The sequence below is a fragment of the Saccostrea echinata genome, unplaced genomic scaffold (genome assembly GCF_033153115.1).
Source record: "Saccostrea echinata isolate AGI-Se365-2 ecotype Australia unplaced genomic scaffold, CSIRO_AGI_Sech_v1 ptg000009l, whole genome shotgun sequence".
Taxonomy (NCBI): domain Eukaryota; kingdom Metazoa; phylum Mollusca; class Bivalvia; order Ostreida; family Ostreidae; genus Saccostrea; species Saccostrea echinata.
In genome coordinates, this window is record NW_026889758.1 from 16642750 (window position 1) to 16659168 (window position 16419).

General features: G+C 34.3%; 1 protein-coding gene across 1 annotated transcript; it reads left to right on the top strand.

The window, feature by feature from the left end:
- Positions 1–491: 491 nt before the first annotated feature.
- Positions 492–16410, top strand: LOC133183385 (mitochondrial amidoxime-reducing component 1-like). The gene is made up of 7 exons (XM_061318347.1): positions 492–716; positions 2835–3011; positions 3137–3311; positions 5315–5455; positions 5584–5645; positions 13972–14046; positions 16085–16410. Exons 1-7 carry the CDS (start codon positions 502–504, stop codon positions 16197–16199), a joined length of 960 nt encoding a protein of 319 aa, XP_061174331.1. The 5' UTR covers positions 492–501; the 3' UTR covers positions 16200–16410.
- The last annotated feature ends 9 nt before the right edge of the window (positions 16411–16419 follow it).

Sequence of the window (16419 nt, forward strand, 5' to 3'; positions counted from 1 at the left end):
CAGTGGCTCTTCCATCAATGAAACATGCATTGTATGACGTACATATCGATAATACAATACTTAAAAGTTCTTGATCTTCCTTTAAGTATTTAATACAGGCATAATTTTAAACAATAAACTTTGTTACTATGGGAATGAATGTTGTAAGCTGTCGAAGGGAAAAAAGTACATAATCCGCGATATGTGTTTTTCTTCAACAGCTGCAACAATATAATTCCCGAACTAACTACCAAAGAAAGCATTTTATTGTTTATTATATATTTTTTATCATGATAAAAATATCAACATTTCACGATTTATATTTTTGTTCTGTTTTTGGTTTGTTTACACCGATGTAAGACAGTGTAATAAGATGGATCGAGTCTCTGCGTCATGCCTATAAATTAAGTGTTATGACGATTCTAACCCACCATACGTAAATAGTGGTAAATCAAAAATTGATCATCTGTGAACCGAAGTTTTAGGACATTAAGCATCACGTCAGGTAGATAAAATACAGCTATGTCGGACCTCTCCCCTGCGACAGTTCTTGGTACCCTCGCGGCAGGTGCGCTTATTAAGCATCTGAGTGCTGCCTACATAGCTAGCAAAGACTTCGTGTACGTTGGTAAAATCTCTGAGCTGCACGTATGGCCAGTGAAATCATGTGGAGGGTTAAAAGTAGACAAAGGACAATGTGAACATACAGGGCTGTTTTATGGTGGAATCGGCGACAGGTAGGTTTTTACCTTCACTGCTGATCAGCGTACCTGACAACACGTGATTCAACATGTTGATTCATTTTATAATACTATGGAAGCACGGTCTACAATTTATAAGCTGCTGCTAGTACTATTCTGTAACAGTTAGATGTATATTCTATCCAAACACAAGAAACTCTTTATATTGATGAAAGGATAATGGTTATGGTATAAGGCGTTTGTAAGATCACTAAATAATTATATAAAAGATAAATTTATAAATAAATTAAATCGATCCTCTTTCTCTCTAATCAACAAGATAAATATGTTGAATTAATATACCAATTAACATTTTTTAAAATAGTGATGCGATTCCATCAGAGCTATATAAGAATTAATCGTGACCAGCTCATTTTGCGAGTAAAATAATGGAATATTTATTCAACTGATTTGAGCCTACAGTGGAGCATCATGATGTACCATGTCTAAAATCATAGGAATAAATAACAAAATAAAAAAAAATTGCATTGTGTAATGAACAGAGACTTCGCTGTCAATTCTAACAATATATGAATTATATATACAAATAGTATATTTATATTGAATTTGTTGCAGTAATTTACTAGCAAACTAAATATACATGTATACCTATATATTGTGCATGTATGTTTTTTTCTTATATGGAAGTTCTCACTTAAATGTTGGCATAATAAAACAGCAAACTCAGAATCTTCATTTGACATAATCCATGTAAACAGGTCAAAATTCTTTAACAGTACTTTTATTTGGAAAAGTTTTATGTACTTAATTTTCCAAATCCTTGTAAAGAGCTGGTACGGATATCTTATTAAAATTTTAAAGATATACACGCTTTATAAACGCGATTTTTTATGTGAAACAAAATGATTAAATGATTTGAGAAACATGATGTGTAATAAAAAATAATTACTTTCCACAAAGTTTTACTAAATAAGTCGTTGTAATTACAAAACAATTAAGCAAGATCTGCAATTAAGAATTCAGCCTATTCATGAATATTGATGAAGGAAGTGCGTAAATAGTATATAGACACGCATATCCGCGGGAAATCAAAGACAACGAGGTACGTTGCATTTTGACTACTATTTTGAATAAAAGTTTATATCTGTCATTACAGAGTAGATGGTTAATAAAGGTTGTTTTCAAAGATAAGTACCTTTAAACATAAAACGTATGCCATCCATGTCAAAAGCTATTTTGTATACCAAACGGCCTACCTCGTTTTCTTGACGCCATTTTTGTTTATCAATCTAAAAGTAGCAACGGTGTCACATGATGCATGAATTTAAATATAGCATTACTTTCCTAGTAGGATAATAAATAATTATAATTTGAGATCTTTATAATGCGTTCATTTCCAATTGTGTAATTTACAAATATTTTCGTAACTTTATTTGGTAAACAAATAAATAAATTTCCAACTTTATTTTTAACTAGCGCAAGTTATAGCGTGTATATCTTTAAGAAAGTACTACGTAATTGCTTTTTAAAGGTACAATTAAATTTGTTTTCACTTAATTTTTTGCAAAGGGACAAATTAATATGTAGTTTTTCATTATAAAATAGCATACTGGAATACTAATTAATGGTGTTAGACCATTGACAGCTGTCTCTAGTAGGTAGATGTGTTTCCTAGTCTATACCAGTACATAAATGTCACAAAATAATGGATACCTTCCCAGTTCAGAATAGATTTTTTTATTTGTAGAAGTTTTTGATCCTCCCATTATATATTTACTGAATTTCATCTTGAGTTTTTTCTACATTTCAATCTTTAAATGTTCAAAAAGAGGGATACTTTTCCTTCTTGGAGTAACATTAATAACGCTCCAGTTCTTATTTTTTAAAGATTAATTAATTCTTTAATTTATGTAAAAGAAAACAAACCAAAATATTCACAACACAGTTTACATTTGAGTGATATTGCATTAAGACATTCAACCTTAAACCAGTCATAGATATGGTTTAAAGTATGTAAGACTGTTAGTTTTTATGGGCCGATTACCTTGAATATTGTGTTACTAACTTTAGAACTGGAAAGTGACTGTGTATTGTAAATAAAAACTGAATTAATCCTGGGATAAGTTCATGTTTCTGTTAATTGTGTCCGTTTAGGACTTGGGTCATCGTCTCACCAGATGGCGGCTACGTCACTCAGAGACAGGAACCAAAGATGGCTCTCATCAAGATCCGTCTCCAAGGCAACATTCTAATCTTGGAAGCTCCTGGAATGCCGACATTAGAGCTGCCCACCAAACCACAGACTATTAGATCGCAAGTCGGCAATGTTAAGTAAGAGTATAAATGAAATCAAAGGGCATTGGCTGTTCTTTTTAGCTCACCGTGGAAGTTCAATTTCTCCTCATATCCAATTTTTTTGAGGCTGATTTCTTTAATAAATATATTTATGCATTTAGAATTAAAGTGGACACTACTGAGTTTTTGGACTGCGGGGAGAAGTCTGCCACCTGGATAAACAAATATCTTGGACGACAGGGGCTGAAAATTGGCTTCTCCGCGCCAGACCTTCACAAGAGGGACGCCATAACAGCAGAGAAGCTGTGGAAGCATAATGCCAAAAAAGGCGACATGGTAAGTAAAGAAAAAAACCTGTAACTACTAAGTAGGCTTTGAAGAATCAAAGATGCCTACTGCAGTGAAGTTTACCATTTCTATTATAAATGAACCAAAGTTACTAGTAAGTTGAAAAGAAAAAAAAATAAAAAGGTATGTTTTGATATTTCATTAAAATGCAATGTGTATATTTTTTTATTTGTATGTTAAAGGGGCAAATTATAATTGATTGATTGTATGTTGTTTAACGTCCCATTCGAGAATATTTCACTCATATAGAGACGTCACCGTATGCCGGTGAAGGGCTCCAAATTTAGACCTATACTCGGCGCTGAGGGCCATTGAGCCGTGAGGGTTCTTTATCGTGCCAACGCCTACTGTGAACCGGGCCCTCGGTTTTTAGGTCTCATCCGAAAGACCCACGACTTTCACTTCTAGTGCCGGGCGCTTCGCGAAGGAACAGTCACTATCTATGTTTACGTCTTAGGTTTAACGCGGCGCGGCGAACGAAAATCGAACCCGGGCCTCCCGATCACGAAGCGAGCGAATTATGTTATGCCTATATTAAAAGATGTCTTACTCTTGTCTTGGATAAAGATGCTGTAAGATTGTCTATCTGTTACCAAGCATATAAGCACATGGCCGTAGGAACCGTGTGTGTGTGTGTGGGGGGGGGGGGGCTTGAGGGGACCCTGCCCTCCCCCTAATAATTTTGCCGATATATAGAATATTATAGAAAACATAGCTACTATATGCTTGTGCCCCCTCAATAATAACAGCTGATGACTTTTTTTGCTTGTTAAAGAATTTTTGAATTTTTGGTAGTGCCCCCAACTGAAAATGTTTGCTTGTGTCCCCCAAAACTGAAATTGTTTATTATGGGCCTGAAGCATGCTGTATACCAACCTAAACCCCTTCAGTTCCACAGTAGACTTTCTAGATAATCAATAATCATCCTCTGTTCCACAGCTGGCTTTCTGTACATTATAAAGACTCATCCTACTTCAGTTTCTCCAGAAAATCAATACTCGACCACTGTTTCTGTAGATTATCAAATCTTAACCTCTTTTTTGTAGATTATCAATGCTCGTCCACTGTTTCTGTATATTATCAATAAACGTCTTCTGTTTTATCAGTACTCGTCCTCTGGTTTATCAATAATCGTCCTCTGTTTCTGTAGATTATCAATACTCGTCCTCTGTTTCTATAGATTATCAATACTCGCCCTCTGTTTCTGTAGATTATTAATACTCGCCCTCTGTTTCTGTAGATTATCAATACTCATCCTCTGTTTCTGTAGATTATCAATACTCACCGTCTGTTTCTGTATATTATCAATATTCGCCCTCTGTTTTATCAATACTCGCCGTCTATTTCTGTAGATTATCAATACTTGCCGTCTGTTTCTGTAGATTATCAATACTTGTCCTCTGTTTCTGTAGATTATCAGTACTTGTCCTTTGTTTCATCAATACTCACCATCTGTTTCTGTAGATTATCAATACTTGCCGTCTGTTTCTGTAGATTATCGATACTCATCCTCTGTTTCTGTAGATTATCAATAAGTACTCGCCGTTGTTTCTGTAGAATATCAATACTCGTCCTCTGATTCTGTAGATTATCAATACTCGTCCTCTGTTTCTGTAGATTATCAATACTCGTCCTCTGATTCTGTAGATTATCAATACTCGTCCTCTGTTTCTGTAGATTATCTATCTATCTATCTATCTATCTATCTATCTATCTATCTATCTATCTATCTATCTATCTATCTTTCTTTCTTTCTTTCTTTCTTTCTTGTAATGCGCCATTTGATCCTATTTATTGATCAATCATCTTATTTATTGATCAATCATCTTATTTATTCAGGCTAATTGAATGAAAATCAAATTATAAGGATTGAAATTAATAGCTACCCTATTTATGCAGTATAAACTGGGTTGGAACAGTTTATACGGTATAAATTGGTTATAGCTATATATATATATATATATAATTCCAACTCATGATCTTTTTCATAGCTGGCTTTCTCGGATTATTCAAGTTATATGTTGATGTCTGCAAAATCTATGGATGTCCTCAATAGCAAACTCAAAAAACCGGTGTACATCCTCAACTTCCGACCAAACTTCGTCGTGGAGGGGTGTGAGGCATTTGATGAGGTAAAGGGGTTAATTAGCCCTTAATATATCTAATTAAACATACACATAATGAATTAATCTGCAACAATATTAATTATATATTAATAGCAATAATATTGCATCATCATACACAAATTTTACTATTGTAGGAACATTGGAGTGAGGTGAAAATCGGCAATGTCAAATTTAGGAATATTGACGATTGTACAAGGTCGGTTTACTTTCCTGTGTCCGACAGGTGTCGCATAATATTTGGTCCGCCTCGTTTAAAGGTCCGGGGGGACCTAATACGATAACATATAAGGTCCGACCTGCCTCTATAATAAAAGGTCCGCCTTCGGTTTAATATGCAGATTTTTCTCCTTTATTGATTGGAAATTAATTTGCTTTATTAATCTTTTTAAATTATTTAAGGTATAGTTGTTATAAAAGTGTCCCTCTCAGCAAAATGGAGTTCCAGGGACGTACATGTATATACATTGTATATATACTAAAAGGATCAAGTCTTGCGATATCTCGCTAGTTGCTGGATTTCGTTAGCCTATTTTAATTAATAATATTTCTAATACTTTGATATATCTCGGTACAAAACCTCAAATTATCTATCAAAAAATTATTCAAAATTTAATGTTAGCACCGATTAACTGTTAGCTCCTTATCGTAGTACATACCTCCCAGGTAGTGCACAAAACAAAAAATATAAAGATGCAAAGATCTGTTGATCGAGTTACCTTATGGAAAAATCATGTACGACATGTGTCTTTTATAGTTTAAGTAATATCAATATTATCATTGCAAAATAAAAAAAAATACATATATATAATACGCATACCTTCACTGGCACATTGTTCAGTATAAGGTGTTCGTAAGTCCAACAATGATCATTTCATTACAGTCTCTTTCCTAACAACGTTCGACTTCCACTTCCCAAAAAGAATTTTTTCATATCTTTCGAAAGATATTTCATTATATCATTAATAATATTTATGCATAATTCTTACGATTCATATTGTACCTAACTATAAAATAATTGGAGGGTCACTTTGACAGGGACTTGTGTTACGGTGTACTAGCCTATCCCGTTGTTGTTAAAACAACATGTCTATGCTTTGGGGGGTAGGCCTATTGTCTCACCTGACGAAACTTGAAGTCGCATATCCCCCGTGTCTTTATAACCATCGTTTCTTATCCAGTTAAAGACTAACGATTATTTCATTCTACTTGATATTACCCCGGGGTTAACACTGGTTAAGGAAGATGTGCATTAACTGGCAAAATCAAACCAAAGTCAATCGAGTTGAACATTTTAAGCAATAAAACACCCCCTCCCCCCAAAAAGGAAAAGATTATAAATGGTGTTTTGTATTTTTGGTGGGTGGGGTATAGCAAAATTATGCTGATACATGTCAAATAGTTTAAAAAGTACTGATGTTGTAGACTTTCCTCCCGCATTAATATTTTTTCCCGGAAAAACGAGCTTGGGTTTAAAGACCCCTCCCCTTTTGGAAAATGAGCCTAGCATAGGATTTTATTTCCGGAATTTTTTTTTTAAATATTGTTTATTTCATTCCCTACATTTTGTAGTTTTCATTTCTGACGTTTTAAAATTTTCATCTCTGACATTTATCACCATAAAGTACTTTTCCGGCAATAAAAACAAAATTGAAATTTCCCTTATAAAAAAATTAAAGAATAAATCAAGAATAATTCATTGATTTCCAAATGATAAGTTCTGCTTATATTTAAAAGAATCTTATGACGATTTTATCCTCGGACACATGTAAGTGTAAGTTGTGAATTTTTGTTCATCTTTTCAAATCAAGATAATCAGACTGAATTTGAGATCAGAAAGGTTTAGATAGAATTTAAGACATACAGAAACTATGTTTGACGGAATAAAGTAATCAAAGTAGAGGAGATTCTGTTTTTCGGTGCTTTCAAACACATATAATTCAGTGGGCATTAAAATTTGGTGATCAAAAATTGCATGTTTTATTATTGAAATTATTGCATTTTATTACTAAACTTTGTATTTTTACTAGACTTAGTGTTGATTGTATTGTAAAATGAAAACAAAAAATGTCGGAAATGCAATGCAAAATTTCGGAAACGACATGCAGCGAGCTCGGAAGAAACAACCCCGGCTTTATTATGCACCATAGGAAATACTCAGTACGCTTCAGTACAGAATTTTCTCCTTTTCCACCTTCTTACTAGGGAGAATCTTATCCACCCATACTATTTACAGAGGAGTTTTACAGAGCAACTTGACATGTATTTCCCCCTAAAATAAAAAGGAAAGTGTCTGTTGAGATCGTGACTGATATAAAAATTCATAAAACACCACCAAGTCGTGTTCTTTTGTTAATATTTTTTTTATATTTATTTTGATTTTGGTTTAAATAAGATTTTCTACGACTTTAAGCGGCTATTTCTTTTTTATTTATGTGTGTGTGATGGGGGGGGGGGGGGGGGTTATAGTTCTCTTGTTGCACGTCATCAACATTACAAATTAAATAATAATATATATCCTTGGTCCCTTCAGAAAGATGTTTATGGTTGCATATAGATATACAATACAGTAGACACATCTCCTGCAAACGTACATAGAGTGGATAATTAATTGACATTAAAGTTTTGTCTTTTTGTCAGCATATTAAATGAAAAAAGAACACTACTACATATAGTATACATGCAATTCTTATGCACAATTAGGCCATTCCAAGAGTTTTCTAAGTTAATTAAGCGTCCATCCTAAATTTAAAAACCTTATTATCTTTTTACCCTGGAAAAACACACGAACCAACAAAGAAAAAAAAAACAATAGGAACTTACAGCATTTCCATAATCTTTGCTTTGTAAATGAGATACATGTATGTGGGGAAAAAGAAAAACAGAGGGCGGACTTTTATTATACTGCTTTTTAAGGTCCGCCCTGCCATTTTAACGAGTTTTTTTTTTTTACGCTACGATAACTTATAATAAACTCTGTTCAAAATATTCGCCTTGTAATAGTAAGATATCTGAAATATAGAGGGCGGACCTTTTATTATACTGCGTTTTAAGGTCCGCCCTGCCTCTTTCTCTAGTTTTTATGCTACGAAAATAAACCCTGTTCAAAATTTTCGCCTCGTAATAGTAAGATATCTGAAATATGGAGGGCGGACCTTTTATTATACTGCGTTTTAAGGTCCGCCCTGTCTCTTTCTCTAATTTTTATGCTACGAAAATAAACCCTGTTCAAAATTTTCGCCTTGTAATAGTAAGATATCTGAAATATAGAGGGCGGACCTTTTATTATACTGCGTTTTAAGGTCCGCCCTGTCTCTTTCTCTAGTTTGTATGCTACGAAAATAAACCCTGTTCAAAATTTTCGCCTTGTAATAGTAAGATATCTGAAATATAGAGGGCGGACCTTTTATTATACTGCGTTTTAAGGTCCGCCCTGTCTCTTTCTCTAATTTGTATGCTACAAAATAAACCCCGTTCAAAATTTTTGCCTTGTAATAGTAAGATATCTGAAATATAGAGGGAGGACCTTTTATTATATTGCGTTTTAAGGTCCGCCCTGTCTCTTTCTCTAATTTTTATGCTACGAAAATAAACCCCGTTCAAAATTTTCGCCTCGTAATATTAAGATAATTGAAATATAGAGGGCGGACCTTTTATTATACTGCGTTTTAAGGTCCGCCCTGTCTCTTTCTCTAGTTTGTATGCTACGAAAATAAACCCTGTTCAAAATTTTTGGCCTTGTAACAGTACCATATCTGAAAAAACAGAGGGCGGACCTTTTATTATACTGCGTTTTAAGGTCCGCCCTGTCATTTTGACTAGTTTTTATGTTACGGAAATAAACCCTGTCCAAAATGTTTGCTTTCTAACAGTAAGACATCTAAATTATAGAGGGCGGACCTTTTATTATACTGCGTTTTAAGGTCCGCCCTGCTTCTTTCTCTAGTTTTTATGCTACGAAAATAAACCCTGTTCAAAATTTTCGCCTCGTAATAGTAAGATATCTGAAATATAGAGGGCGGACCTTTTATTATACTGCGTTTTAAGGTCCGCCCTGTCTCTTTCTCTAGTTTGTATGCTACGAAAATAAACCCTTTTCAAAATTTTTGGCCTTGTATCAGTACGATATCTGAAAAACAGAGTGCGGACCTTTTATTATACTGCGTTTTAAGGTCCGCCCTGTCATTTTGACTAGTTTTTATGTTACGGAAATAAACCCTGTCCAAAATGTTTGCTTTCTAACAGTAAGACATCTAAATTATAGAGGTCGGACCTTTAAATATACTGCGTTTTAAGGTCCGCCCTGCATCTTTCTCTAATTTTTATGCTACGAAAATAAACCCCGTTCAAAATTTTCGCCTTGTAATAGTAAGATATCTGAAATATAGAGGACGGACCTTTTATTATACTGCGTTTTAAGGTCCGCCCTGTCTCTTTCTCTAGTTTGTATGCTACGAAAATAAACCCTTTTCAAAATTTTTCGCCTTCTAACAGTACGATATCTGAAAAACAGAGGGCGGACCTTTTATTATACTGCGTTTTAAGGTCCGCCCTGTCATTTTGACTAGTTTTTATGTTAGGGAAATAAACCCTGTCCAAAATGTTTGCTTTCTAATGGTAAAATATCTGAAAAACAGAGGGCGGACCTTTTATTTTACTGCGTTTTAAGGTCCGCCCTGCCTCTTTATCTAGTTTTTATGCTACGAAAATAAACCTGTTCAAAGTTTTCGCCCTGTAATAGTACGATATCTGAAATACAGAAGGCGGGGCTTTTATTATACTGCGTTTTAAGGTCCGCCCTGCCCCTTTCTCTATTTTTCATGCTACAGAAAAAAACTCTTTCTCTTTGTAATAGATAGATCAAAACGGGGGATTAAGGTTTTACATAGGAATATCTAGGAAAAAGTCTTCAAAAATCTTCTTCTTAAGAACAACAATGTCATGATTAGTCATATTAATATGGAAGCATCATCAGTTAGTGTAGATGTACGTTTGTTCAAATCATGACCCCCGGGGTAGGGTGGGGTCACAAGGGGGGATCAAAGTTTTACATAGGATATATATATCGAAAAATCTTCTCCACAAGAACAGCAAAGCCATCTTTAGTCAGATTGATATGGAAACATCCTCAGGTATTGTGGATTCAAATTTGTTTAAACCATGATAACAGGTCATATAAAATTAATTTTCCGCCAGAATATGGCTGAAATATAGCCGACTCGGCGTTAAACCCTAATCAATCAAACCATGACCCCCTAGGGGTAGGATGGGCCACAATGCACTATTAGGGTTTAGCATGTGAATGTATAGGAAAAAAAATTCTAAAACCTTTTTTTCAGGAACAACAAAGCCATATTTAGTCACATTGATATAGAAGTATCTTGAGGTAGTGTAAATTCAAGTTTGTTTAAATCATGACCCCGAGGGGTAGGGTGGGGCTAGCGCTATATCTATAAAAATCATGACACCTGGGGTAGGGTGGGGTCATAATAGTGATTAATGTTTTACACTGGAAGATATGTTAGAATAAATTTGCTGATGAAAAACAGCAGGGCCTTATTGGTGAGCGTTGTGGCCCATGGGCCTCTTATTTTATGTCAAGGTCTTGGAAAATCGTAGGACGATTCTTTTATAAAAGGCAGTGACGAATCTGAATGTATAATGGTAGTACAATGTATATTTACCTAGAATATATTCACCACATACAATCAAAAGATATGTTCAGATTTATTATCCATGTATATCACAAAAATGTTATGTTAGAATGATCATTAGTTGTACTGTATCCGTATCTATAGACTTTGATTCATATAGCATGAAAAAGAGGGAGTATTTGTTTCTGTATTCATACAATGAATTGGGAAAATAATCACCTTAAAAATAAGAAAGGGGTTCATCAACACTACGTACATAATGTATGTGGTAAATGCCTTGTGTGACAAGTAAAAAGAAATCTGTAATACACCAGATGGTGTTTATTTTCTACGTACTTGATACGCAAGGAGCAGATGGAAATTTAAAGAAGGTGTTATTGCCACCCCTCCCCCTCTTCCTCACCTGAGATGCAATGTATTACCGAAAATTCCTCCAGCCACTACCGAAATTATTCATATAACATGCGCAGATCTGGGGGGGGGGAGTCGGGGGACCCCCCCTCCCCCATCTGGAATTTGCAGAGTTATTAAAAGTATATACTGAAGTAAATAAAAAATGACTTTGGGCCCCCTTAGAAAACGTGGACCCTACCATCACCACCACGAAATAGGTGTTTTTCACGTTTTGGAAATGGAATTGGATTTTACGTTTTTTTTCTTCCTTGTCAAGAAATTTTTGGGTTACTAATTTTTTTTACTGGGATGCCCCCCCCCCCTGGAAAAATTCTTGATCCGCGCCTGTATAATCATTATTCAAAATTGTTAGGTAATATCCGAAACAACATATGTGCAATGTATAGCATTTATGAAAATCGAACTTCAAAAATTCTGTCATGACTACATGAGACCGATTGTATTATTTCCTCCATGGTTACCACGGAGAATGACTGAGGACTTCGAAAAGGATAATTTAAGGAGATTGGCAAAGTTCCTAGCTTTCGTAAAGAATTTTTCAAAAACTCTTGAGCAGGTGTAGTGGTACTAAACAATACACTTTATTGGTTTTCACCGCGTAGAAAATTCTACACGGGAGATCACTCTCAATCAAGCTCCAGACAGCTCAGTATTACTCCATATCATTATTCGTAGGGAAAGTAGTTCCCGGAGAGTATGGAGTATGACTCTCAGTCATACTCCATACAGTGTCAATTCTCCGGGACTACTTGGTATGGAGTTGTAGCGTAACGTAATACTGAGCTGTCTGCAGCTTGGACTCTCATGATGGAAAACCCCATGAATTACCTTTTTTCTCCGGATAACCGTGAGTTGCCACTTTCCATAAATGAATAAAATAAATAATCAGCGTTTTATAAAAGAAATATATTTTTGATTTAAAATTAGACTGAAACGCTTCTAGTCGACATCACGAAAATGTACATATCATGAAGCTTGAAATGGGAAATATGATGCACGCTTGACAACGTCCCCAGAAACAATCAGTCAGTATATTTCTGGGTGCATTTGGGGGGGGGGGGTTATAGCACAAATTAATGTAGAAAATAGAAATTCCTTGATACGCAAAAAAAAGGAAGAGGATCAACTGATGTTCCCTCGCCTTCCCCCGTTCATACAGACGTGAGATACATAAATGACTTGTATATAGAACTGGACATTCAACTTTGCTCAAAATGCTTCATGTCGGTAATAAAAGAAAATATTTTACAATAATGATTTCAAATTTTAATCGGTCATGCAATACAGCCTGCTAGATTATCCCACAGTCTGTCTATTATAGTCACAGTAAAATGTGTAATTTCTTTTTCTTTTGGCCCCCCCCCCCAAAAAAATACAAAAATGAAATATTATTTCATATATAGTTCATTATAACGAGAAAGAGTGATGTTTTTATAAGAAAGAATTAAATCCAAACCATGATTATACTTTAAATCTGATGTATATGTTTTCAATATTGAATTACCTGTTTTAAGCTTTAACATTACATGTATTTTGTTTCTGCAGTAAATACAGATAGAATACAACATTAGGCTATATATTACCCTATCCACAAATAAAGGGCAAAATATTATTATAAACTGAAAACAAGTTAATTGTTAAAACTAAAGGGAAGCATATACATACTTTTATTTTTTATCGGTCTAAGTATTAAACTCTACACTTGGAATAAGAAATTTCTTTAAATATTGTAATAAAAATAGACTATATATAATTATATAATTATATCACAATTTTGATGTGTACGCATGAATATCATAATAGTATTATAATTTGTTCTTCAGCATAATTTATTAAAATAGAGAATTCATATCTATTGATTTAAAGCAAACACATGACCATTACATTGTCATTGCTATCTGCCGCGGGCTCTACCTGCGGGTACCTGTCAGGTATACGAATACTTCACACCCCCATTGTTTTATTGCCTATACACACCGGCAGATTTCACACCTTTAATCGTCCTAATTTACACAAAGCAAATGCTGGGGAAAAACAAACACTGCGACATTTTTTAAAATCATTGCCCTAAACGGTATTGCTAAAAGCACACTAAACATGGAGTAGCAATTCCTGCCCTAAGAGATATATATTGTACAAAAAAATAAACACAACAGCTAGGGTAAATCCTTAATCTTTCTTCATATGATGTAAACAAACTCTCTTTAATTTTATGTGTTTAAGTCAAGATTAAAACATTTTGCACCACCCGGACCTTTAAACTTAGGCGGACCTTTTCTTATACGGGCCGGACCTTTTCTTATAAAAGGCGGACCTTATATGTTATCGTATTAGGTCCCCCCGGACCTTTAAACGAGGCGGACCAAATATTATGCGACACCGGGCAAAACAAAATGCTATGATAAAGGTTTAAGGATCGCCCCAATGTAAGATGTGTTCCCCCATTGTTTACTTCAGGTGTCTCCTGACTACCGTTGATCCTTATACAGGGGAAAAATCAAAGGAAGAGGAACCATTAAAGACATTAAGAACGTACGTATTTTGTCTAGACTATATACGATGGTCGTCCCAAAATGTGTAAACAAAGAAAACAATTTAGTTTCTCTTTGTGAAATTAAATTTCTTGTCTGTCATAGTGAAAAATCAACATTTTATGATCATGAATTTCAAGTTTCATGATAAAACCTTTAATAAGAAAATAATGTGAACATGAAGAAAGCATATAAGTGAATATCGGCGCACGAAAGCAAGCGTAGTTTACATGTCTTATAATATCATGTTCATTGCTTTTTAGTACTATCCCTGTGCTCAACACGCGTCTCTGAAGCATCTCATTGATTTTTTAAACTGGCAAACCACTCTTGACTGAGGGGCTAATTAATTAAAATCAATTAATTAAAATTCACAACTGTCCATAGTTTTATTTTTATCAGATTCAAACTTCAGTCCTCGAAAGGTCGCCTTACATTGTAGGAAGCAGAGAATACACAAATTTTGGTCGAACTTGACCCATAACGTTCCTCAATTTGAATCGTGAATTTAAGAAAGAGTACTCTACTTATAGAACTAACTATTTTCGGTACGGAGGTGACAGTCCTTGAATCTCTTATGCCATTTAAAAACAACTTCTCTACTAACTTTCTAGTGTGTAATGTCACTTCTGTATCTTTTTCCGTCTCTGAAGCCAAACCACATTTGAATCCCCGTGCGCTGCTCACGCGATTGACGACGCCATTTGTAGCAAACTCAATTCCAACAACGCTTTGAAAATTACGACAACTATCACTGATGCCATTTATGTGAAAATTTGATATATTAGAAAGATTTTGCTTTTGGTTTCACTGATATAAATTTGAGTTTTGTGTTTTACATAGTTTACCAGAGAAACAAATTGGAATACATGTAATTACATATGTAAATTATTCCCGATTTTGTTTGTGCGCCAACATATCATATCAGCCTTCCTATAAATTGTATAATATTATTACCATAAAAGATATTTATTTAAGATTTCACTATCTTAAGGAACATTGAATAAATGAATTATGGCTATGCAAAATTTGGTTAGTACTGGTTGAATGTTTACCAAGTTATAAACATTGTCTACGACTTTTTGGGACAACCCTCATAGTAGCAACAATAGTTAATTTTTACAAAGAGCTTTGCCCCATAAAACAAATGCAAAATATTTCTACTATGGTTCATAAAGCTCACTTGTGTCATCATTCTAACGTCACGCCAAACAAATGTGCAATAAGACTACTAATTAAAGGCCTTAAATGTCAACAATTTTAATTTAACATATTATCTTATATTTATTCTCAACGATTTTGATTTAACGTATTATCTTATTTTTGTTCACAAGCATGAATGTGACATACTTGAAAGTGCTTGCAAATAATTCTGAATATTTCATTTTCACGTAAATTCCTTTGATGGCCATGTCTTAATCCCGATGTCAGGATTTGAACGAATTTTAATCTACATAAGAAAGTGAAGCTTTCGCATATGTATTTTTCTGGTACCCAAAGTGGTTCTTTAGGAAAAAAAAATAATCCTAACCAATCTTGTTATTTTAAAATAAGGAAAATTTGGGAATGGGCATGATCCTTTATTTGAACAAACCCCCTTAAGGTTCATCGATACTCTAGGAGAGATAACTCTTAATGATATAAATATCTATTATTCCTTTATAAATTTGTCAAGTGTCTTTTTTGTCCAATTTTGCCCCGCAAGCTATGCTATTATTGTTTGCATTTTACTTAACAGATACATTTCTTTCGGAAAATCATAAGAGTTAAAGAAACATTTTATATGAGTGAGCAGAGGGTTTATGAACCTTAATCCAAAAATTATTTGTTGCAAGTTTGGTTAAGATTTGCTCAGCGAGTCAGAAGATGACATCGAAAAAGCTTATAAACGACACTACAGATCGACAGCATGCTTATAAACGACACTACAGATCGACAGCATGCTTATAAACGACACTACAGATCGACAGCATGCTTACACTGGAATGTTCTTTATGAAGCAGATCATGTAAGGTGATAAAAAAAATTGTCTTTTGTAGGTTTCGTTGTCGACCGGACCGTTATGGCCCTAAACCTGTGATGGGGATCTGCCTGGCCCCCGATTCTCTGGGTGGGGTCAGAGTAGGGGATGAGGTTTTTGTCAAATACAAGTAACTCCCCACCAACAGATCTTCATACTTAAATACATACACAAATTTCTGTACTCCAATAAATACAACGGTGCAATATTGGCATAATTTCAATTTGTACTTTTTCTAAAAAAAAAATATAAATATTTTAAAATTTATTTTAAGCATTATACTTTAAAGCACATATAGGTGATCCTCTTTTTTTTTTCTCTTTTTCTGTCAAATGGTTTGGTTACTTTTGTATG